This window comes from Saccostrea echinata, unplaced genomic scaffold (genome assembly GCF_033153115.1).
Source record: "Saccostrea echinata isolate AGI-Se365-2 ecotype Australia unplaced genomic scaffold, CSIRO_AGI_Sech_v1 ptg000012l, whole genome shotgun sequence".
Taxonomy (NCBI): domain Eukaryota; kingdom Metazoa; phylum Mollusca; class Bivalvia; order Ostreida; family Ostreidae; genus Saccostrea; species Saccostrea echinata.
Genome location: NW_026889761.1, coordinates 21,997,937 through 22,025,720, shown reverse-complemented (window position 1 = coordinate 22,025,720; position 27,784 = coordinate 21,997,937). Strand labels below are relative to the sequence as shown.

At 33.9% G+C, this 27,784-nt stretch overlaps 1 protein-coding gene across 1 annotated transcript; it reads right to left on the bottom strand.

Moving 5' to 3' along the window:
• Positions 1 to 2,884: 2,884 nt before the first annotated feature.
• On the bottom strand, positions 2,885 to 26,208 carry LOC133185540 (pyridine nucleotide-disulfide oxidoreductase domain-containing protein 1-like). Its single transcript, XM_061320837.1, has 14 exons — positions 26,102 to 26,208; positions 20,463 to 20,543; positions 20,227 to 20,346; positions 18,385 to 18,456; positions 15,584 to 15,640; positions 13,108 to 13,181; positions 12,522 to 12,685; positions 12,054 to 12,145; positions 11,514 to 11,628; positions 11,030 to 11,142; positions 9,755 to 9,877; positions 5,104 to 5,241; positions 3,311 to 3,383; positions 2,885 to 3,122 (listed from the first exon to the last, which is right to left on the bottom strand). The coding sequence occupies exons 1-14, from the start codon at positions 26,156 to 26,158 to the stop codon at positions 2,947 to 2,949; spliced, it is 1,455 nt and encodes a 484-aa protein (XP_061176821.1). The 5' UTR covers positions 26,159 to 26,208; the 3' UTR covers positions 2,885 to 2,946.
• Positions 26,209 to 27,784: the final 1,576 nt, after the last annotated feature.

Genomic DNA, 27,784 nt, shown 5'->3' with positions numbered 1-27,784 from the left:
ATTGTGACGGTACATTTTGTCGTCATATTCATATTGTCGCCGGCGACAATGTATACAAACACTCACTGAGCATATTGCCGTCCATCAGTACATGTCGACTGACAATGCCTGGCAATGTTTCCATATAGATATGACTAATCATTGCTTTGCTGTTGTTGAGAAGAAAATGTTTAAAGAATTTTCCTATATATTCCTGTGTAAAACTTTGATCGCCCTTTGTGGCCTCAACCTAGGCCTGCAGGTCATGATTAAAAGAAACTTGAATCCACACTACCTGAGGATGCTTCCATATAAACATCGCTAATCGCTGGCCTACTGCTGTTCGCAATATCTGATCCAAAAATTTCAGAACGAGGAAAGGGGGGTGCGGTTCAGATTTTTTTTTTTTTTTGACAAACAAAAAAATAAAATCGTTTGTGTGTGAAGAAGTGTTACTGTATAAGTTAAGTACATGTATATTATTTTATCATGAAATTTTACCTGTGGACAAAATTGAGAGTATATACAGGTTACAAAAACAGAATTTATTTGAACCAAATTGATTTTGTTTTTGTTTGTTTGTTTGTTGTTTTAATATCCATCTAGAAAATTTTTCACTCATAAGGAGACATCACCACTTGCCGGTGGAGGGCCAAAAATTTAGACCTATTCTCGGAACTCAGGGCCATTGAAAAGTGTGAGATCTTTTTCGTGCCAGAATCTAAAAAAAATTAAAAGTATACTTCATGTATGTACTTTCACATAAGTATCATCTCTTCTGATCCAGAAGTTCTTGAGAAGAAAATTTTGAAAGAATTATTCTTAAATATTCTTTTAAAACTTTGCTCACCTATTGTAGCCCCACCTTTTCACAAACATGATCTGAATAAAAATGAATCTACACTTAATAATAAAGCTTTCACATAAGTTTCAACTTTTCTGACACAATGGTTCTCGAGAAGATTATTTAAAGATGTCACTAAATTTTCACTAATTCTTAACTATACATGTACTTTCTTGAAAGAGGGCGTGACCATTAATTTGAACAAACTTGACTCCCTTTATCCATGTTTGCTTTCTGTTAAGTTTGGTTGAAAATGAAATTGGTCAGTAGTTCCTAAGAAGAAGCTGAAAATGTGAAAAGTTTACAGACAGACAGACGGACGACACAAGATATGTGATCAGAAAAGCTCACTGGAGCTATCAGCTCAGGTGAGCTAAAAATGTGTCAACCCCTACACCAATATATCGGCACTTGTATGAGAATTTAGCAAAAAGATGAATTCCAGATAACAATTCTACTGAACAAATAACTTTCAATCTCATATCCATGTATATATAACGAGAATAAATAATAGACTGATTTTTCAGATATCTCAAGAATTATGGTATTTTGACATATCAAAGTCACGTAAACTAATGCTGGACACAATTTTCTGAGCAACACCATTTCTCCCTACAGTATTGCGAGTAATGCTAAATAAATACAGCTTGTTTACTTATCTATCAGCCAAACACTTTGTCCTTTTCTCTCTCTCTCTCTCTCTCTCTCTCTCTCTCTCTCTGTATGTCTCTCTCTTCACGACTTTGGTAAATATTCAACACACATCGGCGATAAAATGTGCCAATGGTCACAGTACATATTGTCGCCGACGACAAAACGTGCCGATACTTGACTGTACATTTTGTCTTCCATTACGCAGGAGGAAGAAAAAGGTTCGTCTCGGTACAATTGTCGCCGGCGACAATATGTATCGATGGACGACGATATGTGCAGTCAGGGTAGGTCCATTTTGTCGCCGACGACAATATGTACAAAACGACAATATGTACCGTCACACCTCTCTTTTTGATGGCATGCTTAACGTAAGATTGTCCTTCGTAGTGTATACAATACAGTAGCGACAACGGACCGATGACAACGGACTGAATTTTCGTATCTTGTCATGACAACAGACAAAAATTTTAATAAATCAAAATTTTCAGTTTTAATTTGTTCTCAATTTTTCTGTAAAGGCTTACAACATGTCTTGATACTGTCTGCACCAATTGGTGTGTATATTATATTCTATTTACAAAAAATATAACATCTCGGAAGGAAAATGAATAAAATCCACATTTGTTTTCAACAGGGTTTAATATCGCCAACGCAAACTCCTCTTTTATCACTTGTTTTTAACGACTGAAATTCATACAACACCAAATAGGGTATCAGCCCTGTTTCCCATTGCAATTTCAGACATTGTTATAGATAATTTAACTTGAAAAATGAAAAACTTCTCACAACCTGTCTTCTCAAGTCATGACACCGGACGGATTTTATCATAACCTCACCTGTATGTTCATGACAACGAACCAGTTTCAGTGCTTAACTTTAAAGGTTTCTGACAACGGTACTGTCTAGGAACTTAACGTGTTCCTGGCCGTGAAGAAGTCTCTGGACGTCATTTTAATGGAGGGAAGGACTCTCAGAGGACCCATTTAAATTGTGCAAAATCTGTCCTTTGTGTATCCTTTTAAACAATGTGATTCAACTGCCATGTTTTTCTAAAGACTTCCCTTTAAAAAAGTACGTTTATCTGACAAAATCATTCTCTGCAAGGGCTTCTCACTAGAGGTGCTAAATCGTACAATGAAAAAGTGGGAGTGAGGTTAACTGTGTTCGATATTCACAAAAATGCGTTGGACATCGAGTAACTCGTAATATTTAAGCCAAGGGAACATGAATTTCACAATTTTACTCGACATTGCTCACTGACGTCAGCATTTTCCAAAACACACCCATATGATTTCAAAAAAAAAAATAGCAACTAGTCACGTGGATGATATAAAGAGGACAATTGTAAAATACTTTTTTAAAAAATACGATCTGTACAATTCCTCAACATATAAGGTAACCAAAATATGTTTTATTATGATCTTTATTAAAGAAAATGACAGATTTTACAGACATCGTCTTAAAATCTCTCAATCAAAGAAGTCCTCTATATCGATATCTGGATCTAACAAATGATCCTTAAAGGGAGTTAAGTCAGTCTTATTCAGAATGAGATTTTCAAATGTTTCCTCCAGGTCAGTCTCACCGATTAGAATAGCCCCCTCCATTCGTCCATTTCTTAATACAACTTTCACGTATTCAGAGCCTAATAATTAAATAATAACAACATTTTTACAAAAACAGTATTACATAAAGGAATATTTAATTGAAAACATTTTCGTTCATTATCACAACACGTGGCCTGCCTATCATGTAGCAGTTCTCAAACATCATTATCTTTATCTCAATCTTTTAGTTGACATTATGAGAGTCAGAGAACGGAAATAACTTTACCTTTTGTAACCCTAAGTAAAATTTCATAGTCTCTCCCAAGTCCTTGAGCATTGAATTTCCCCAAGAGGATGACCTAAAAATAAATGGACAATAACTCACAAGAGAGCTACCGGTCAATAATATAAAGTCTGATTTTGTTTACTTTTCATTGTATATAAGGGCAATGTCTATAGACTAAATGCTATTCTTGATTCTAGTATGTGTTTATTTTACAACACATTTACATGGATATAATAAAACTTGCCATTAATGTATGCAAATTACATGTATATAAATGATATCCAAGGAAGAGCAGATACTGATATGTAGCCCCTCTGTTTCAAACCTTGGGATCTGGGGTTAGAACATTGACACAGTACAAAAGTACATGTATGTTATTCTAAATATATTAAGTTCAAATAATATAAAAAAGTACGCAATATACTTTCCAGAGCAATACCCTAGACAAGCACTAGTAGTGCAGACGGAGTAAAAGCAACATGATTAAATTCTAAGGAATCTATGCAATAGAAATCCACCGCAGTTTATTTCAGGCCAGAATACCTGTATCGAATAACACAGTGACTAATTCTTGTCCTTGAAAAAAGTGCGCTATACTGAGATATAGTTCCCCTTGACTATGTTTTAGCTTCAATGAAATTTACGATTTGCTCTCTGTATAGTGTCTTTTATATCAAGATTGAACAAGCATAAAAGATAGATAATTGCAGGGAAATACACCAAAACCTATAAATAAAAAAATTAAAATAGTCTTTGAAAAGGCAGGAACTTAAAACTATAAAAATGTGCCACCAGGTGGATTAGATTCACGACTCCACGACTCTCAAAAATTCCCTCGGTGTTAATACTAAGCGGATATACCAATTTAGCTATCCTGACTATGAATCATGTAGTTATCAAAAATGTGAACCAGATTGTCAAAAACAGGTTTCCTTGTTTTTTTGTAGGTTTTTTGTGATTTTCGACCCTAGGGCATGGGTGCCCCTAAAACAAGCCTATCTTTAAATATTCCTTACACCATAACCTATCAAAATATCGTAATTTTATCTAGGGGCAGGCCTGCCCTAAAGAACTTCAAGACCAAAATTCACGCAAAAATCGGTGCTTTAACGGACAAAATGCTCTTTTGGCCAACTTTGGGGGTTAATTTTAAAGTTGCAACTAAAAAATTTTAGGTTGAAAATGCAAATTTGAAAAAAATTAAAACAAATATACGGTAGAAAACATCTAATGAACTTTGATTTTTATATGTTACTTTTTCCTGGAAATTGTTTATTCCTATAGGTCAAATCTTTTGAAAACCCAAATACATCCTTTGGGACAGAAAAAGGGGCCGGTCCCCTAAACCTCTAAATCCAGCAGTACAAAGAACAATTTGCAAAAAAAAGTGGATGTGGATTCAGAAGAGTGGATGTGGATTCAGTTATAATGTGGTGATGTCCTTTAGTTTTCAACCGTGTTCCTTAAATTATTGCAACTGACCAAATTTATGAAAAATTGTACTGAAAAAAAAATGCTTTTCAAAAATTGAAATATTATTGAGGTCAAGTTTGAAAGATTCTACAAGCAGATAAAAAAAAAAGTAATCCAAAGATACGAAATAACAAAAATATTTTTTTAAATACGATTGTCTTAAACCTTATAAGGAGACTATGTCAAGAAAAGAGCTTCATCAGTACATTGATTTTGTTTCTATAAGTGGAAAAAAGTTTTACTAAGACTGTAATACACCAATTATCAAAACTATATTTTTGAGAAATATGAAAATGACTAAGTGTTCCAGAAAAACTCACTTTATAGCCAAAGAATTTCGTAACATGAGCAAAAACTTCGAAACAGAAATCCAGAGATATTGATTGGCCCTTTATATCTGCCACCATGCACTGAGCCGAGTAGGCACCCATCTGTCTGGCTTGGGACCAAAGTCGCATCTGCAAACCATACAAAAATACATACTGGTACCAGATATGAACTTACGTAAATACGGAGATTATGTAATTATGGAGGTTATCTTCAGCAACTAAAACAAAACTTTTAAAAAAAGATAAAAAAAAATTCAAGATTAATCCCACGTGAGACGGAAGTATTTTAAACATCAAAGTCTGAATGTTAATCTATATCATGTTGTTCATTATATCAATACCTCCCCAATGCTATTAACTTACGAAACATCTGAAAAATATTACTTTTTGGGCAGAATGACGTTCTTTTCATAGGGAGGTATTAACGCCACTAAGACCTGAGCCATTTTTGCGTCAGACTGCTTACGTAACAGGTATTTGAATGTCTTAGTATTTTGTGATAATAAACATCTACATGTACTTAACCAACAAAAAATTTATATTACAAGAACTATTTTTCGTCAGTGGCAGATTTAGTAAGGGTATGATTTCCCATTTAACTACCAGTAGGATCGACTGTAATTTAGAAGATCGAACTTTTCACTTACAAATTATGTGTTAAATATTAATTTCATACACTCTGAAGGCAAATTTAAAATCTGCGCAGATTTAAAAACAACGATTAGCATTATGTGTACAGGAAAAAGCGAAATCATAACCAGTGAATATGGACCTATATGTTTATGCATGTTATTATACAGATTGTTCCTCTATGTATCCCCTCTCTACCTTCTGTATTGTATCCCTGCCAACTGTATCCTCTCTCTCAGCCCTATGTATCCTCTCTCTGTGCCCTATGCATCCTCTCTCTGTGCCCTATGTATCCTCTCTCTCAGCCCTATGTATCCTCTCTCTCTCTGCCCTACATATCCTCTCTCTCAGCCCTATGTATCTCTCTCTCTCTCTGTCCTATGTATCCTCTCTCTCTGCCCTATGTATCCTCTCCCTCTGCTCTATGTATCCTCTCTCTCAGCCCCATGTATCCTCTCTCTCAGCCCTATGTATCCTCTCTCTCTCTACCCTATGTATCCTCTCTCTCTTAGCCCTATGTATCCTCTCTCTCAGCCCTATGTATCCTCTCCCTCTGCCCTATGTATCCTCTCCCTCAGCCCTATGTATCCTCTCTCTCAGCCCTATGTATCCTCTCCCTCTGCCCTATGTATCCTCTCTCTCAGCCCTATGTATCCTCTCTCTCAGCCCTATGTATCCTCTCCCTCTGCCCTATGTATCCTCTCTCACTGAGCAGAGAGAGAGGATACATAGGGCAGAGAGAGAGAGAGAGATAGAATTGTATTCTATTTCTGCCCTATATATGGCCCTCTGTATCCATCCTCTCTATGCCCTATGTATCCTCTCCCTCTGCCCTATGTATCCTCTCTCAGCCCTATGTTTCCCCCTCTCTCTCTCTGCTCTATTTTATCTCTCTCTCTGTCCTATGTATCTTATCTCTGCCCACTGTATCCTCTCTCTGTCCTATGTTTCCTCTCTCTCTGCTTTATTTTATCTCTCTCTCTCTCTCTCTCTCTCTCTGCCCTATGTATCCTATCTGTGCCCTATGTATCTTCTCCTTGTACAGTATACCCTCTCTCAGTCCTATGTACCCTTTCTCTCTGTCCTATGTATCTTATCTCTGCCCTATGATGATGAGTAACTCAGGTGAAATAAAAACATAATATTCTGGTGACCCTTAGGTTCCATTGGCTCATGAAGGAAAACTTTCATATAAGCAAACAAAAAAAAAGACCTCTGAGAAATCTGACTAGATATATATTCGGGACTTTGTTAGCCATCATTTCGCAAAAGAACTACAAACAGCAAGGAGGGTTTTCTATTTCACCCAGTGATCAAATTCTAGAGAAATACTCTGTACATTTACATTACAAAGTTTATAGTAAGTAGCTTTTGAATCATTCAGAATTTTCTTCAACTATGAGTGATCAAAAGGTCATGAGTTCAAGTCCTGGTCGCTACAGACCTATGTCAATATAAAATAGGTAACAACTTTTTCTTCACCAAGCTCTCGGCACTTTGAAGTGAAAATTGCCAGTTTTTCAGATAAGACCCTAAACTAAGGTCTCGTGTCACAGTAGGTGTTGGCACCATGAAGATCCCTCACTGCTCAATGACCTCAGTGCCATGTAAAAGTCTAAATTTGAAACCCTTCACCAGTATATGGCGACATCTCTATGAGTGAAAAATTCTTAGAAGGGATGTTAAACAACAAACAATCAATCATCAAAATGAAATTTATAGATTTCAATTGATCTGAATAACCTCATCTTAAAATTGCCTGTTTTGTATGTAACAATAATTCCTGTAAATTAGATTACCATCTTTAAGTTTCTAAGAAGGTATGATTGAATAGAATAAGACATAATGCAGATCATTTCAAGACACTAGCATAATTACTAGGACCTGTAAGAGAAGCCAGAATTTATATCATGTAATATTTACATTTACAAGTATTTTTCCTTAAGATTCTTTGCAAATTAAAAGATTGTTCATTTTCATATGAACTACCATGAGATGAGCATGAATATCTCCATTGTTACGTCATAATACCGTACTTGACATCAAAACTTTAGTGCAAACTGTTTTGCTTAAAAAATCACAGTTGAATGGCGTAACTTGTGGAAACTCATCAGAAAAATAATGTAAATATAAGAAATAATTTAATTTTTGAATTCATGAGGTACCTGAACTACAACACTTCATGACGGCATATTTATCGTAGTGCTAATGCGCTTCACGAAATATGCCAGCGTGAAGCTTTGTAGTTCATGTCCTCATGAATCTTCAAAAATTAAATTTATTTCTTATCGTCATTATTTCTTTCAACTACATGTATATCATTTAAACGAAATGTATAATAGGTTTAAATACTGTTATTCAATTCTGACTCATCAAAATTTATTAAGTTGCTCAATGAACTTCAGAGATGACATTTAAAAAAAATACAACAAACAAATAAGTTTTATATATATTTTTTCCACCTATAAGATGATGAGTCATAGTGATATTGAACATTTTGCTATCAAAGTAACTATTTTACTGGGAAAAAACTATTGGTAGATCAGACAAATGAAAATCTTGTGGGATTAAAAGCAAAACAATGGCAAAAAATATTGATGCTTTGTTATGACTATACTATCAGTCTTTATTTTTTTTTTTATTTTGTCCATGGAAGAAATACGTCACTTACATACATGTATATTTCCAGTGTAGTAAAAGCATAGATGCAAACAAAACAGTTAATTACATACAATTTGTTTTAATTTTTTTCTTAAATTTTATTTATATTACAAATATGTAATATAAATTATTTCTGCCATCCTAATTAAACACCTAGATCCAAACTTAACAGATGATGAGCCTTTGTAATGCTGAACTTCTGGCCATCAAAGTAGGCTGAAGTATATTTAACATAATTTTTTCTTTAAATTTGATTGTGGTATAAATACGAGGGGTTATCAAAAAGTTTGTGGACTAGCGCCATAAAATTAAAACCGCTTTAGGTACATCAATGAATTTTAAAACATTATGTTAGCATCATAATGTCTTCCTAAAGAATAAACCATAAATCATAAGTTTTATTTTTAAATGAATTTTTAATGTTCTTGTAAGCAATGGTATGTCTAGGTGGCGCAACCTCAAATATGAAGTTTTTTTTCTACCTGAGTGTAACTGAGAAAAACTCTTTTGATATGAGCATTTTTCATCAAAATCCCGTTATTTCAGACATGTGGTACTGACACAATTGTTCTGTAAAATTTGCAATTTTTACCCCATTCTGTACAGTCTATGAAATTTTATTGTAAATTTTATATGAAATGTCCAAAAAATAAAGGCTTGAAAATGATGTCAAAAAGGGGGAGGGGTTTCTTTTTCCAGCATTCTATTAAGTTTTGCACCTGGAAAAACTGGTATAGACCTAAAGAATGTTACAACGGGCTACAGAGAAATAAAATGCATCCAGAGTACTGTTTTTAAATGCCCCAAAAGATTCAGAGGGATGAAAGATGCACAGTTAATTCCATTTGTAGTCAGTCAGGGTGTCAAAAGTCAGTCACATCGAAAAGTGACGTTGATCATGTGTGGCAGAAATTGAACTCCAACAAGCTAAGTATTCTGGCATAATCAAGTGAGGATCTTTTCCTTTTGAATAGGTCCATTTACAATATTATATGCATTGAAAGCAGCTGTTCATGACATATAAAGTCATATAAACAAGACGGGCTTAAGTCCTTACTTAACTCCAGGTAATCTATGAGGTAGAGAGAGCGGACATTGAGAGACGATGAAGTTGTCGGACGTCATGAAACTAACCAGCGACAGCGCCGGGTGATCATATAATGTCTTTTTTATTTTAGAATAATGTGGAAAATTATCAACATATCAAGCTAAAATTTTCAACATTTCCTAAACTTTTGTTGTTCTTTGTTTCTTATAAATTTTGTAAGCACAGACTACATAGTATTAATTTTAACGCATCAGTCCACAAACTTTTTGATAACCCCTCGTACATAACATTTATTTGCGTTACCTGTAACCAGTGCTGTGCCGGTTCCCAGCTCACAGTACAAACATCTCCAGCTGCGTACACATCTTCCTCCGATGTCCTCATTTTGTCATCCACACATATACCACCATCCTCTGCCAGAGAAAACTGTTCTAACAATTTAAAAAATGTCACAGAAGCTTCAATAAACAACATACAGCAAAATTATCATTTAATTCCAGAAGATAAGATATTCACATATTTTGGGTTGACTTGTCAAATCTAAAGCTTCTTGATTTTGCTATTTTTACTTTCATCAATGGAATGTGAAGATAATGAAAAGTAATCATGCTTGAAAGTCCAAATAAACAATAAAAATTGGGAGCAGAGCAAACAACATCAGAGATGGGATCAGGTGCCATGGAGAAGTAAGCATCCCCTGTCGACCAGTACACCTGCTATGTGCACTTTGTCATCATTGGGTAAATGGAGAAATCCATAGACAATTCAGCATGAAAATAATGGCTTAACAATTTGTATGAAAGACATTGGTCAATATTTGACCTGATGAAAGATTGTATTTGTAAACAAGGTCATGTTATCAAATTAACATTTATTTCAAAGTGAAAAATGTTAAAAGGATGATATTGATAGATTTTGTTATTATAATTAAAGGTTTACTCCTGATGATTATATATTTCAGTCTTACATCAATATGCTGGTGTCCTATCCATCAGTCCATACACACTTTTATAGGATGCTATTTTTGTACCTTTTAACTTTAATATATACTTTTACCATTGAGATGAAGAAAGTTCAGTGGAAGAGATTTAAAGTTCTCAGTGTCACTTGGTCAGATGTCAAGTTTCTTGGTTTACTAACCCATTTCAAATTTACATGATGCAGCAATTTAGATACTATTTAACCTGCATAAAACTATTTAACTGGAATTGTTACACAAATATGATATACATTGGAATAACTTTGACTAAAGACAAGTTCAAGGCTCAAGATAGCCAGTAATTCATGCTTTTTGAAATAATTCTGTATATTATGTATACTTCACATTTGCTACTGTAGTGAAGAATGGATAGAGAAACACTCCATTAAATATATTCATGAAAGCATTTTATGTCACATAAATACTTGTCTCCAGACTTCTATATTTATAAGGTACATGTATAAGTAAATGTTTTGTTAGCAAGAAAATGAAAAGCACGTACATTCTGAGATCACCTGCTAAAAGTCACGAGGAAATTATTATTGATGTAAGCACATTAATGACTTTGTCAGGATTTTAGCTGGGTTTTTTTATCTTACCTGATTCCCAGGTAAGAATGGGGACGTATTAGGGATGACTCCAGTGGCACTGACTAAAAAATCACAGCCATACACTTTATCATTAGTCAGCTCTATGTAGATAGGCCAGCAATCTAAAATCACATTCAACAATTGTAATTAAATAATGAATTTAACAGCTACCCAAGTTATACTGTATAACGTGGGTTGGGGCAGTTTACGCTTTATAAACTGAGAAGTGGTTAATAAAAAAGCGTAAACTGTTGCAACCCAGGTTATACAAGTATCAATAATCATATATTGTGGGCACAAATTTTAAATGTAACAGCAACTGAATTGATACGTTTTCGTTGAAAGTCATTGTGATGTAGGCAACACAGGTTTTAAGATTTAAACAATTTTTTTTTATATCCAATCAAATGGCACACATTAAAACCAGAATTAAATTAGTAACAGACTATTGGCTAGAAACAAAGCATATGTCTACTTGGTAACAGGTACCCACCCTGATCTACGTTTCCCATGAGGTCTGTAGACCATTTCCCTGATTCTTGGAATTCCTCCTTTGTATATACCCTCCGTACTTCCACACATTTCTCTACTGTCACACAATGTGAAATCTGTCCAAAACCAATAAATAACCTTGTCAAATTAACTCAACCTTTTCTTAAAAATCATGTACCACTTACTCAAAAAGAAGAGAAATTGCTTTTGCAATTATACTGTTTTATTTCAAAGGTATTTGGGGAAAAGGGAGGAGGCATTAAAAAAACATATTTTTTGATGTCTCTGTATGTAATACAACTAGTCATTCTTCATTGGTATGATCACTGGTAAATGAAGATGAACTTCAGATACAATTTGGTTAAATCAATAGCTTTGTACCATCAGATAAAGTTGTGTGTGTGAGGGTGTGTCTGTGTGTGTGTTTTTGTCTTTTCCCCGTTCAATTTCTGCATTGCTTTTACTTGATTTAAACCCTTTCCACTGAGCATTTTTGTTCCTTAATTCTAGGTAACTCTAAATCAGACACTGTGCTACCCACCTCCTGAGTGCCAGTCATGGATAGGTCTGCTGACCAATCAGGACCCAGGGCTCCTCCCAGGGGACTATCTTTTGTACTCTGAGTCCTGACATCTGAAAATCATTACATCATATATATATCATCTAAGTCATGAAGTTGCCTTACTTTGTAGAAAAATTACAAAACACATAATTAGAGACAGATAAGTCAATAACTGACACATTATACAACTGAGATTAACCTCAATAAATTGTAAAAGATGATATAACTTGTAGTATCTTTGTACTGTAATATTACATGTATAACCGAGTTATGACTTTTTAAAACTACATGTATCTCATTTCATTTCTTCTGATTATTAAATTATCCAATTTCAAATATTTGGTTTCATAAACCTAAGAGTTATAGCGTGATGAAATATCTTGCTGGAAACAACATTTTTTTCCAAAAAATCCAAAAAGTTTTAAATCAACATAGGGAATAACTTGCCTTGAACAGTATACTTGAGTCGTTTGGATGGTTTTTCTCCTCTAGCCTCTTTCTTTTTGTTGATCTCTGCCATGAAGAATTCTCCTGCCCCAGGGTCTACAAATGTACTGCTTATGGACTTATCCTTAATGGCCCATATCACTTCACACCCCTCTATCTCATAACTGCAAAAAGAAAAATCCATAAAAAAAAATGTTCATTCATTGTCAGAGTAGGTACTTCTTGAACATTCATTTGTCATATTTCCTTCTTAAAGTTTTTATTTCACTAAGGTATGTCATATTGAAACTACACAGCTTTAACACCTTGCTCTGACCAGTTTTGAATATCAATAATTTAGGGCCAGTTATGATTCTCTGAGTCAGTTACAGAGATTCAATACACCACTTATTCTTACATCATTTTGGTGAAAATAGGGAAGGGGGGGGGGGGGGGGGTAGAAAGGGCTAATTCTTTATTGCTTTAAGCAGGAGTATACAATGAATAAGAACTTACTATAAAGATTAACCTTATATTTTACTTCCAATTTTATAAATCACTGACATCAAAGTTTTTTCTCTCAGGATAATTTTTACAAGTAACTTACACAAGTTCTGTAGCTATGCCTCCATTGCCCAGCACCATTATTCTTCTGGCTGTAGAAAGTCTCTTCTGAAATTCCTGTCAATGGAAAACACCGAGTATATGGATTATATCTTTTTCAATAAAATTATACATATATATAAACAATCAATGTTATGCATATCATCTTTGTGTTTATATTTGATGTATTTTTGCAAAAAAAAAACAAAACAAAAAAACAAAAAACAAAACAAAAAAAACATAGAAGCTTCAAGATATAAAAAAAAAAATTAAATGATGTCAATGATCTAATGTCAGTGTGAAAGAAAAGCTGCATTTGATTTAGCTACGATAAAGAGTTAAACTCCAATAAAGATATCTAGAAGATGTTTCTTCTTACAAAGCCTGTTTATAGTCATTTTGGAAGTATACCTAAACCCAGTGTTCTTTGTGCTTATACAAATACTGATGTTTCTTAACATTCATCTCTGTAAGCAGTTGGATTGTAAAATGTTTTTTTCCCCTGTGGTTTAGTGTTTATGCTTAATAATTATTATTAAAATGATTATACCTTTCACTTCAAGATGAGCAATAATTTGCCACAGCGAACATATTCTTATTTGTATATCATATTGATAGCACATCATAAGCTTGAATTGTCTTTGGTTCAATTTAGGAATTTACATAAAAAACATCCAAAAGTACAATTATTATAATGTTCACATACTAGAAGTATTTAACTCTGTATCACACTTCTCCTTTTTCCTCCTTAATCACAACTTTTCTATTTTCATCTCAATAATGATATACTAGTATACATGTACTTCACACTTTTAACTTTACATATATGTGAAATTTATCTTGATGCCTTTTTTCCAAAGCAATTTGAAATTGCCCAATAAACTGTCAACATCAGTAATGTAAAACAGAAAAATGTAAAGGATTTCAAGAACAGATGTAAAGTAAAGCATGTAAAACATAAAGTAAAGCATGCAAAGCATGTATAACAAGTAAAGAAAAACATGCAAAGCATGTTTAACATGTAAAGTAAAGCATTTAAACATGTAAAGCATGTATATCATGTAAAGTAAAGCATCCAAAGCATGCATATCATGTAATGTAAAGCATGCAAAGCATGTATATCAAGTAAAGCATGCAAAGCATGTGTAATATGTAAAATAAAACATGCATAATGTGTAAAGTAAAGTATGCAAAGCATGTATAACATATTAAGTAAAACACATAGAGAAATCATGCACAGTATGAAATAGACTGTAAAGTTAAACATAAAAAAACTTGTTAAGTGGGAAATAAAGCATGTAAGGAAAACACATAAATTAAAGTCTGTAAAGTAAAACATAGAGAGTAAAAAAGTAAAGTAAAACAAGTAAAGTAAAACACACCAAGTAAAGAAATTAAAGTAAAACAATTAAATATGCATGCAAAGTAAAACAAACATAAAGTAAAGTAAAGCACAAAAAGTAAAGAAAGTAAAGTAAAACAAATAAGGTGAAGCATGTAAAGTTAAATCCTGAGAGTAAAAAAGTAAAGTAAAACACAAAAGTAAAGTAAAACATAGAGTGTGAAGCATGCAGAGTAAAACACATAAAGTAAAAAAAAATAAAACACATAAAGTAAAACATAGAGAATAAAACACATAAAGTAAAGTAAAACATAGAGAATAAAACACATAAAGTAAAGAAAGTAAAGTAAAACACATAAAGTAAAGTAAAACATAGAGAGTAAAGTAAAACATTGAGAGTAAAGCATGCAAAGTAAAGCACATAAAGTAAAGATAGTAAAGTAAAACACACAAAGTAAAGTACAACAGAGAATTAATAAAGAAAGTTTAAAATAGAGAGTAAATAAAGTAAAGTAAAACACAAAGTAAAGCAAGCAATGTAAAATGCATAAAGAGAAGAAAGTAAAGTAAAACACATAAAGTAAAGCATACAAAGTAAAACATATAAAGTGAAGAAAGTAAAGTGAAACCATGTAAAGCCTATAAAACGTAATCAAATCAAAGCATGTAAAGTAGAGCACATAAAGTAAAACAGCTGTGATAGACAAATACACATCTTGCACTTCATCATTTCCCTGCCTGTCGGAAAAACAACAGACTGGCCTCTTATTATAATAAGTGTTTCCACAAGCTCTTATACTTTTGTAAAATGTTTCAATCTCTGATTAGACTATAGTTAATTAATGCTTTAATGCACATACCCTTTCTACCTTCTTTTGTAATTAATACAAGTAGATCAGATATACAAAGGATAGATTCAATAATATGAGAGTACATGTAATACCTATATCAATATAACCCAAGTACCTTTAGCTACCTTAAAGACTAATTTAGAATTATAGTACATCCTCGTTTATCACCTTTAGGCATCTTAGGTATAGAAGAATTTCAAAGTGCTAATACAGCATTAATTAGTTTTCTACTTTACATGTAAACCCGACCTATGGCCCTTTAGAGCTGACCATCTGTAATTACATACCTGTACACTTTCTGTGTCACGAATTCCCAGTATGTATGGACTGCAATCTAGAATAAGCTGTAAAATAGTGATACATGTGTTAATAACTTGTTATTACCATTACCATACATCTTTATGGAGAGATAATACTAATTCATAATAAACACTGCAAAGAACATTATTCAGGCCTCTGACAGAGTCTTGAAACATAATACTGAAAACATGATCTAAATATTAAACAAAAGAAACAAGATTCAACATATTTTGGGGAAGGAAAATCTCTGTTTCTTCTCCCACCATGGTAAAACCCCTGACCCTTTGTGAAACATTGTTCAACAAAGAGCATGACAAATACAAGGGATTGAATATATTTAAATTGGTGAATATTGAATGTACATTGAAATATCTCAAGCAATGGATTCTTAACCTTGACCTTTCAGATATGACCTGAAGTAAAATCACAAGAAAGCTTTACGTGACCACTAGGCAATAATATATCATATTTTGAGTTCATTCTGATCAAGGGTCCAAGAGACATGGCTCAGATATAACTTGAACATTAGACCTTAACCACTGAGATTTAACTACATCTTTGAAAAATTTAAAACAACTACAACTGAAGTTTGAATTCCAACGTATCAAGGGTTCCAAAGTTTGCTTTTTAGAATTTTATGATATACAAGCAGACAGCTTGACAACACCCATAGCAAGAACATGATGACTTTAGAGAAGTAAACATTGTGTATTATTGACTTTAATTCAATTCTTGGACTAAGAGCTTCAGATGGGATAATTTTTTTTACAGAATCCCCAACCAGCAGTAGATGTCACAACCCACACAAATTACCTAAATATGTTTTAAAGTCTCCTTTTTGTTAAAGTACAAGTGCTTCATAAATCAAATGTAAAAATATTCTAGGAAAATAACATTGTTTTGAGCTAATCTACTTGGTATTAAGTGGGTGCTAGTCTACCAATCCTTTTCAAAAATATAAGCTTGTGAATTAATGTCATGTGATTCTATACGATAATTAACATGTTTGTGAAACATTTCTTTTTCCATAATCTATGATTTCTGATGAGGTAAATGCTTATTAGCACCTTTCACTTTATCTATATTTGTTTAAAATTACAGTAATTGGTATTTTCTATATTTTTCCCAGTCCCAATAAATGCCTTCTGACTTTTTCAACTCTTTCTCAGTAGAAAATAGAAGTAAATGTTTACCATCAAGGAGGTGCATTCTGTAGCAATGTATTAATTGTTTGTCTGCATTACCAAAGTACCGGTACACCAGGAGATATTTTGATGGAAAATCTTACATCGCTATCCTTATTTTTTTAGACCCCTTTCTCAACTAGGGCTGTGTATTGAACAAAAAATTCGATATGACACGAAACGATATTTTATAATGCGATATCCGATATATTGGACTCTTTAACAAATCTATCAAAAAAGTCTTATAAATCATCTAATGCATGAGTTTTATAAAAACTAATTGTTTTTTAACCCATTTCAAAAGTCTTGTCTCACTATCTCTACAAATTACACTTCAAATTCCAGCTTTTAATGACTGTAAAAAACAACAAGTTAAAATAAAGTTGTCTATGTATTTTGTAATATATTTATCTAAGATGTGCTATCTCCTTCATGATTATATCATTATTAATCAATTTTAATTCAAAACAGTGAAAATATAACCTTTGGTGATTGAAATTCCTAACTTTTTCACAGCATTATGAGAAAATCTGCCTATCTGATACATATTGGAAGTTATTTTTCAATACGATACTTTCTTAAATATCGATACGTATCAATATATTGATATATTGATACAGCCCTATTCTCAACTGACAAAGTGTTAAACTCAGACACAGGATACCTTTATTCTGATCAAAGCAGAAAACTCCAAAAATCTAAATGTGTACCATGTTTTATTGAAATCAGACTAAAATTGTAGGTGGAGTAGCCTTTTGAAAGAATTTCACATTTCTATTTCTATTTTAGTAACCATGGAAACAACATTTGTCAAAATCAAACACCAATAAAAAGAATTAATTAACTTAGTATAGTCTACTTGTTAACCAAGTCTCATTGAAAGTGAAAAAAAATGGTTGGAGTAGTGTTTTGAAAGATCTTGAGAGAAATTTCTATCTTTAGTAACCATGGCAATATACTTCAACTTAATAAAAAAAAACAAAACCAAAAATTTTATGTTAAGTATTTATTACTTGTGTACCAAGTCTTACTGAAATCATACCAAAATTGTAATTGTCGAGAAGCATTTGGAAAAAAGAATTTTTACAGACAGGCAGACAGAGGGACTTACTTTTGCATTATCTTTCTGGTCTCTGACCAATAATGCTAAAAACAGCTAAGGCAACAGTCTTTTTTGTGGGGTCAAAAAAGTTAACATGGTTACAAGTAAATCAGGTACAATTTCACAACTTGGCAATGACTGAAAAAATCTTATTTGTAAGATGTCCAAGCTCTGAAGACTGAGAAATTTCTTAATAAAACTGTGTCTTTGTCCTCATATTTCACTGTCAATACTTGTTATTACCTGTGTCAAATTGCTATCAACTGATTGAGCCTTAACTACTGGGAGTTACAATAGTTTCAGATTTTCTGTTCTTTTAGTCATTATTTGCCATCTTCATAAATTGCTTACAAGGGCTCTAGGAATTCAAAAAAAATTTTTAGGGGGGTGGTGGAAGGGGGGGGGGTTCTCTGAGAGAACTTCTCTATCATTGAGTATGATTTCTTTTTACAGTCACTCTCCCCTAATCCCACCCCTACAAAAGCAAGACTTTATCTCTTACCTTTGGTCGTCCACCAGTACAAAGGCACAGCTTCTGGTAATGGATCTCCTCACCATCACTCAGTTTTATTACCTGTCAAATTTATACCTAACTGAAAATTGGTTTTATAAAGAACAGCGGAATGAAGTTAGAATGTACAGTCAAACCTGTATTAAGTGCCCTAAGAAGGGAAATCCTAAAATGGTCACACATGACAGGCAGTCCCATGGAATCATATTCTAGCAATTTTCAACTACAAATGGTAATACGTGTACTTGTTAACTTTTTTCCTATTCTCTGTCCTTCATCATATGTTTTGAATCATTTTCATTCTTCATTGTAAAATATATTCAATAAATATTTGTTCATACAAATGGTTTTTATTCCTAATTTTATTAAAATTGCCTAAGAATTTTTTTTTACTTGTTATCCAAAGCAGGGATGAAAGTCACTGAATTCAGGGTCTTAAACTGCTTTGGGATCAAAAATGATGGACGATGTTATGTTAGAAAGGGAGTTGGTGAATTCAGGTAAAATATATTGAGAAATTAGGTCATGATTGCATATATAACAGGAAGTCTCTAAATACAGGTCGTCACTATGACAGGTTTGACTGTACATGCTGTGTCAGATGATTTCAAAGGAACTACATCTTAATCACATGACCTCAATTGCATTTGTACTAAGAGGTACTGACACAATCTTCATGTAATTGTATCTTGTTGTTAAAAATGCCCCCATATTTGATATTAATCATATATCGTCAATTCTCATTATATCGCGGCTTCCACTGTATCGCGGTATATTCCAAAAATTTGGATATGTAGCTCATATCCTTTTTGTTGATGGACCATCTGTCTGTCGTCTGAATGTTGACTTTTGTGATAATTTAAAAGCATGGAACGCACGTTTGATTTTTTAAAATTTTAATAAAACATAATTTTACAGATTTCAATTCCCGTTTTTATTTTATTTAGACCATTGATTTTATATCCTAGTAAAACCCATAATAAAGTTCATATTTTGAGAGTCTTCAGTTTGTATTATTGTTTAGTTTTCATGTAGATTAACATCGTAAATTTTAAAATAAAAATTGTTCTTCGTGACAGCGCCAAGCTTCCATGTTTTTCAGTACCGCAAACAATGAGACTCTCCACTTTAGGAGGTAAATAAGACTTCCTGTTTTAAAAATAGACCACAAATTAAACGAAGCAAGCTTGGGAATTAATAAGCCACAAAAAAGCTGGGCCATTATTAGGTTTATGAATGGCATTTGATGAAAAGTTAAAGTAAAAATTTGGAATAACTTTTTTTACGCCAAAAAATGAGTACCGCGATATAATGAGACACCAGTATACAACAGGCACGTAGCAATGGGGGGGGGGGGCAGTGGGGTGTGGCCCCCCACTTTTTTCCAAAGACTTTTTTTACTATTTGAAATGTTAACTGAAACGCTGGTTGCCCCCCCCCCCCCCCCCCCCACTTTTTGGTGTGGAATAGTCAAATAAGGTTTTAGTAGTAGTGTTTGAATAAAATTTAGTACTGAAAGAAGTTGCAATCTACTTAGGGGACTAGTATTGCTTATGCAACACTCTCAGAATGCTTGTTTGATACTGCATACAGGAAAATTTTCGCCTCCGTTTTATTCTCGTCCCTTTCACCCTAGACACAGGTGGGCAAATTTAAGATGGGGCAAATTCAAACAAGACAGTATAGTTTCTTAAACAAAACTGTGATTTGGCAAATTTAAAACATGGCATAATTGTTTGCAAGAATGAAAGGGTGAAAATAACACGGGGCAAAAATAACCCTGTATACACTTAGCATTTTAGCTTTAACACATGTGAATTGTAATATACTCACATGTGACCTGGCATTGAGAGAATCCACACTTTTCTGTACTACTTTTACATTAACACACTCTGATTGTAAGGATATACTAGGTCTCTCCTCTACATCAAAATCCTCCAAGGTTTTCGTAATCTTTGAAAATGATCAAATTCAAGGTTTATCTTACACATATGAAGTACAAAATATTCAGGATTATGGTTAAATAATGTGATATTTTGCAATAAGAGAAGGGAGAAGTAAATTGACACCTTTTTATAGTTTGTGATGGCTTTAATCAATGGGGAGGCTGTTATAAGAAGAACTTCTTCTTCTGGGCATAGAGATGAAAGCTGTTAAAACAAAAAAAAAACATTTACACTCTGAATCTTGTGAAAAATGCCATTATATGATTATATTTGAAATTTCATGTCAATCAATATGTTAAAACTAACTCTGATTAAAATGTGTGTAATGTTCAAGTTCAGTGTGTTCCTATTTCTTTTTTATGCCCCGGGATCGAAAGATCCCGGGGGTACAGAGTGTATATTGTTTTTGTCCTGTCTGTCTGTCTGTTTGTCTGTTGTCAACTTTAACCTAGGCCATAACTTAAAATTGCGCTGTCAAGGCTAAGGCTTTAATATTTGACATGAGTGTTCATTATGACAAGACCTTTCCTTGGGTACCACCATATATGACCTTTTGACCTTGACCTTAGAGTTTGACCCAGTTTTGCAAAATTTTACCAAACTTTAACCTTGACCATAACTTTTGAAAGGTTGGTGCTAGGGCTTTCATACTTCACATGTGTAATCCTTGTGACAAGACCTTCCTTTGGATACCAACAACTTTGACCCTTTGACCTTGACCTTGGAGTTTGACCTACTTTTGGAAACTTTAGCCTTTGCGATAATTTTTGAACAGTTGGTGCTAGGGCTTTTATACTTCACATATGTAATCCTTGTGACAAGGTCTTTCTTTGGATACCAACAGCTTTGACCCTTTGACCTTGATCTTGGAGTTTGACCTACTTTTGAAAAACTTTGGCCATAACCTTTGAACAATTGGTGCTTCGGCTTTCATATTTCACCTGTGTATTTCTTGGGAATAGGCCTTTCCTTTGGCACCATTAATATTGACCATTTGACCTTGACCTTGATGTTTGACATACTTTTGAGAAAAAACTTTAACCTTTTCCATATCTTTTCAATGGTTGCTGCTAGGCCTTCATATTTCACAGGTTTATTCCTCAAGACAAGACCTTACTTTGGGTATCAACATATTTCATTTGCATTCGAGAAAGTTTAACCTTTGCTATAAGTTGCCATATGGGGGCATCAGTGTTTCACAAACACATCTTGCTTTTTTTTCTTTCTTTTTTTTTTGCATCATTTGCCAATAGAAAATGCAAGTCTTTATTTGCAGAATATTTTAACACCCCCCCCCCCCCCAACAACACACACACTAAATGAACAGATTTTCAAAAAATAAATTATTTGTTATTGGGTGTCAAGGATTGTCATTCAAAGTCTTTTTAAATAGCTAGCACTTTGTGCAACTTACTGTGCAGTGAACAGCACAAAGATCCCTGCTCCCACTACAAACTATCAGTTAGGAGAAAATTTTAACTGTCTGCACATTGATCCAACAGAATTTTTTTCAGATGAGGATGCATCTGTATTTATATGACTAACACTGGCTTAGCTGCTCTTGGAAAGAAGATTTTTAAGGATATTTCCCATATATTCTTATGTAAAACTTTGATCCCCTGTTGTGGCCCCACCCTACCCCAGGGAAGTCATGATATGAAAAACTTCAATCTGCAGTATGTAATGAAGCTTCCACATAAGTTTCATATTTTTAGCTCAGTAGTCCTTGAGAAGAAGATTTTTAAAGATGCCATCAAATCTTCAGGAAGTCTTTATTATCTCCCCTTGAAAGAGGGCATGGCCCTTCATTTGAACAACTTATATCCCCTTCACCCAAGGATGCTTTGTGGATGTTAAAGAAGTCTTTTACATGTTGGGACCAATCGCCCAAATGGCCAGGGGATAAAATAACCTGTATGAGAAATAATATTGCAAATGGGATATAAAGGTTCACTTCATTATAAATAGGGATCTGACCTATAGGGCCGGGTTGGGTTTTTTCTCTACAAAAAGCTTGTCGATTTCCATTCCGATTAATGACATTAGGCTGAATACATGTAACAATTTGTTTTTCATAAATCTTTATTTCAGTGAGTAGAGGTAGGAGGAACACTTTTATTCATATTCTGAGTTTGTTATCTCCATATGTAATAATTGATATTTTTCTTTACTTCTCATTGTACATAATGGTAATGTCCACTGTCTCTGGAATTCTATTCTTTATGTCTAGGCTATTTATTTTATAACACATTTCCGTAGATATACAATAAAAACATGCCATTAATGTGTGCAAATTATATAGGCCTAAATGAAATCCAAGGGAGTACAGTTACTGATATATGTAGCCCTACTGTTTCAAAACTTAAGATCTTAGAACATTGACTGAAAACAAAAGTACATGCATGTTATTCTAAATATATTAAGCTCAAATAATTCAAGCAATACGTAACATATTAACCCAGACAAGCACTAGTAGCACAGACAGAATAAAAGCAATGTGATTAAATTCTAAGGAATATATACAATTGAAATTCATTGCAGCTCAATGCTGCCGAGAAAACACAGAGTGAGTTATTCTTGTCCTCGGAGAAAGTGTGCTATACTGAGACTTGTTCCGCCTGACTGACAACTGTGCATTGGATTGTTACGATTTGATCTCTCTCTAGTGTTTCTTATATCAATAATGGGAATGCATAAAGGATAGATAATTGAGGGAAAATAAACAAGCCTATAAAAAAAATTAAAATAGTCTTTGAAAAGGCGAAAATTTAAAACTATAAAAGTGTGGCACCAGGTGGATTCGAACCCCTGACTTTATAAAGGTACTCACGATATAATAGTCAGCGCATATATCAATTTAGCTATTCTGACTATAAATCTGTTTGGTATAAATTTGAAGCAGATTGTCAAAATCAGGTTTCCTTATTTTTTGTAGGTTTTTTGTGAATTTCGACCATAGGGCAGGGGTGCCCCTAAAAAATTCCTATCTTAAATCATTCCTTACATTCCAACCTATCAAAATATCACAATTTTATTTAGGGGCAGGCCTGCCCTGAAGGACTTCTAGGCCAAAATTCATGCAAAAATAAACGTTTTAACGGACAAAATGGTGTTTCGGCTAACTTTGGAGGTTTACTGTAAAGTTTTAAATAATAAATTTTAGTTGTAAAATACAAATTTGAAAAATTTAGACATATATACGGTAGATAACAACAAATAAAGATTGATTTTTAAATGTCACTTTTTCCGGGAAATTGTTCTTTCCTATAGGTCAATTCTTTTGTTATAGTGAATACATCCTTTACAGTACATAAAATAACTTTTTTAGGGCCATAAATTATACACAGGCACTTGTTTCTGTAACCCATAGTATTATAACACAAGGTATCTAACTCCTCCTCCCCAGAAGCAGTCATTTACACTTTCAGAGAAAATGCACTGGCAAACTGTTTACCACCATTCTCTTCTATGATAATTTATCTATAAAACCATATATTGCATGCTTGGGCCAAAAAAAAAAATAATAACAGTCTTGTTTCCTGCTACCAGCCTGAAAAAAATTGGGTAGGTTGGTAGGAAAATTATTTTATTTTTTTTACAATTTTTTTTTTGACGGCATTTTTTGGATATGAACTAATACAAGATCAAATTAAACATGTCACAGGTCAATATTGTCTTTTAGAATTAAATTTCATGTCTTTTGATGCACAACTCAAGTGGTATTTTATGAAAGTCCATATTTAAAACATAGAATTTCATGAAATGCTTGTTTTGTGTAAACATGGATACCAATTATGGTGACAGAACAATGAATTTTGGAAATTCCAGGTTTTTTTCTCAAAAACTAAAAAAAAAACTTTAGGGTCGGGTGCAAAAAATAGGGTTGGTCGGGTAGCAGGAAACAAGACTATTATTTTTTTGGCCTTATCTTTATTTTCTTGTATCTCTGTAAACAGCATGAAAACTGCTTGCCGACTGGAAAAAATTTGTCTCACTGCATGAAATGGAGTTTGCCAGTCCATTTTCTCTGAAAGTGTAAATGACTGCAATTCTGTGGAGAAGGGTACTACAAATAATTCGGAGTTATAATATACCTTGTGCTATTATTATACTTTGGGTTAAAAATTAAACACGTGCCTGTGTTTAAATATCGCAAAATATACATTGAATGCAACAAATTTTGGTAAGCATTTTTTTTATAAACCCTGCAGTTTATGAAATTGATCCTCAAGAAGATTAGGACCTTATAGTGAGCGCAGCGAGCGGCACAAAGCGCCGCTCATCACTGCGAGCTCTAACGACAACGCCTGGGCGAAGAGAAAATTCGGACTTCTGCACATTCATTCAATACAATTTTTTTCCGCAGTAATTCTGGACCTACAATGCATCGCTTCTTGTTCTGATGTTCTCGCTGCTAACTTCGTCCGCGCGGTAACAACAACTAAAAATTCACACAAAATAAACTCACCTTAATTTAATGGATATTGCATACAGACACTAGATTAAACGTTCCTTGTTAAAATTATTGCACTTTTGAAACTTTGTTTATGGAAATGCAGCTAACATATGACGTCATGTGACGTCACAGTCTAGACGTTCCAAATGTCTCGTGTGGGTTAAAGAGGCAGATCTTAATGAATTAATGAAGTGAACAATGCGCTTGCCCAAATGGTAGCACCGTCAACATATTAAGGATCAATCTCCTATACAGTATGGTTACAGAAAAATATGCTTACCAAAAGTTATTGCTTTTTATAGGTATTCTTATTCCAATTTACAATACATGTATTTATGGTCAACTAAAATGTTTTTTTTTCCCATTGTAAATTTATATCCCATTTAGGATATTATATCACAAATGGGCTATTATAGCCTTCGCGCCGCTCATCACTGCGAGCTCTAACAAAGCCTGGGCGAAGAGAAAATTCGGACTACTGCACATTCATTCAATAGAATTTTTTTCCACAGTAATTCTGGACCCACAATGCATCGCTTGTTGTTCTCGCTGCTAACTTCATTCACGCGGTAACAACAACTAAAAATTCACAAATATAAACTCACCTTAATTGAATGGATATTGCACACAGATAGTAGATTAAACGTTCCTTGTTTAAATTTTTGCACTTTTAAAACTTCGTTTATGGAAATGCAGCTAACTTACGACGTCATGTGACGTCACAGTCTAGACGTTCCAAATGTCATGTGCGGTTTGAAGAGGCGGACCTTAAAATTAAGTGAACAATGCGCTCGCCCCAACGGTCGCACCGTCAACATATTATCTCATTTAGGTGATTGGTCATATCCTGTTTTAGGTGATAGTTTAAATTAACGATTTGGAGGACACGGTCACAGCAATCACTGTCAACAAAGAAAGAAAAGGCAAAAGATTAAAAAAAATAAATATATGGGCAAATTATACGATCATGGCATCGTCACTGGCATGACTGACACAATCCACAGTACTCGCCTTGAACACTAAATACTGAATATTGATACTTCACAGGAGTGAGCTGACAATATTCCAGGATAGAGATAAGATAAGATATGTTTTATTACTAATTCAGTGCCCAAATGAGCATAAAGAGAACAAACTTACAAGAGAGAGGCCTAAAATATAGTTGAGAGAAAAAGAGAGAAAGAAAAAAAATCATTTAGACATACATGCACCTATATAAACATATACATAAAATAGACATATTCCAGGATATATCCAACATGAACTCCCACTAATTATTTATCGCGAATTCGCTAGAAATTCTTACCGTTTCAACACAGGTTACTCCAGCGATGCCACCACCCACCACAACGTATCTTACCATGTTAAAATATATTCGCAATAACTGTAACACAATCAATGAGGAAAAAACATTGTTTACTTTAGGGCGCATCCATCTTTAAAATGCCCGGATATGAAGATAAAAGTCGAAAAAGAAAATAATCCGGAAACAAGATCATCCGCAACTTTTCCTCTTTTAACCAGTTAACGAGACTGTCACAGAATCTTTATTACATATAGTGTTATTAATTGTGACCTCCTATTTCACTCTTCGATCGGACACATATTTAGGGGTCCCCGTAGCAAAACATGGACATCGTCAGTCTTTCTATAAGATTGGCATAGGCGTCGGAACCCGGGGGAAGGGGTGAGGGGGGGGGGGGCTTAGCATCGGACAGATAATCTGGGTTTTCTTAAGCAAAAAATGAAACATTCCTTCTTTTCCTGGGGTTAGGATTTTAACAAACTCGAATTTACACTACATATTCCTTATGTAGTATAAATTCGAGTTTGTTAAAATCCTTCATAAGGAAGCTTAACCAGGTAGTTTGTCTTTACTGGTTTCTGGAGTATATATATAGAAGACATTATGAAACCCTAGTTAGAACTACTATTATTAGGATTAGCCTATCACTCCAAGATAAAAAGAATGACCTTCGTCGGAACTGTTACTGGAGGATTTTTCTGCCAATGTTGATTGAAATTGGTTTAAATGGGCGAAGTAGTTTAGTATTAGTCGAAAAAATTCTTTGAATGAACCGTTGGGTGAGCAAAGCCCCCACCCCCCACCCCCTTGTAATATCCCAGTTAGTTCTGGTATAGCTGAATTTTCTTATATGACTTCCCACTCTGTTTATCTGCCTACTCTTTAGAATGCCTTTGTCGTTAATCAAGCCTCATCCAAACACGCCCCACTCTTTCAAATGAGACCATTAAAACCGAGAACCTGCGTTTCAGTCAAGATGGTGACACTAAAAAAGATTCCTCTTTGCTCAATATCCCTCGGTTCCGAGTACACTTTTCACCGACAACTGGTGGCATTCCAACATAAGTAAATATTATCCCAAAAAAAACGTAATGCAAATTAACAAACAATACAAAAACTTATCACGATCAACAGAAAATTTTCCAAAACAATTCATGAAAAAGTTATTCACAATCTTTCAAAACGTAACTAGTGTACAGCAATCTATCGTAACAATACAATTTCATGCACGTACTCGTATACATAAGTGCTATCAGTTTCTGCAACAATGTCTTTTTCACGGGGTAGGGATGTCATCCATATGCCCAACTTCTAGCCAGGAGAACCAGTGAGGTTTTTCTCGTGTGACTAACGGTTAACCACCAAATCGGGTGTTATAATCAGAGTTTTTTCTCCTAGACGAGGTATTGACCAAAGCCTTTGCTCTTTTATTTTAGCCTGGAAAAAAGTACATAGGAGAGGATGGGAGGGGATAGGACACAAGAGAGAAGGAAACGATGACTGCAAAATAGCCATAAGGATTGCAACCAGAAAGTTTGAAAGAGAATAACTGAGGACCACATGGAGAAAAACAATTAAAAAAAATGGTACAGGTTGACCTGGAATGCCACCAAGGTATCGGCTAGGGATAGAAAAAAATAGAAGGAAAGCATAACAGCCTTATGTGCTTAATTAAGGTAAGGA

Excerpts from the sequence above, each read along its gene's own strand:
- LOC133185540 (XM_061320837.1), bottom strand. The coding sequence starts at position 26,158 with ATGGTAAGATACGTTGTGGTGGGTGGTGGCATCGCTGGAGTAACCTGT. Across the intron at positions 18,457-20,226 it reads CTCTCAATGCCAGGTCACAT|GTAATAAAACTGAGTGATGG; the intron begins GTGAGTATATTA and ends TAAATTTGACAG. Across the intron at positions 11,143-11,513 it reads CATGGGAAACGTAGATCAGG|ATTGCTGGCCTATCTACATA; the intron begins GTGGGTACCTGT and ends ATGTGATTTTAG.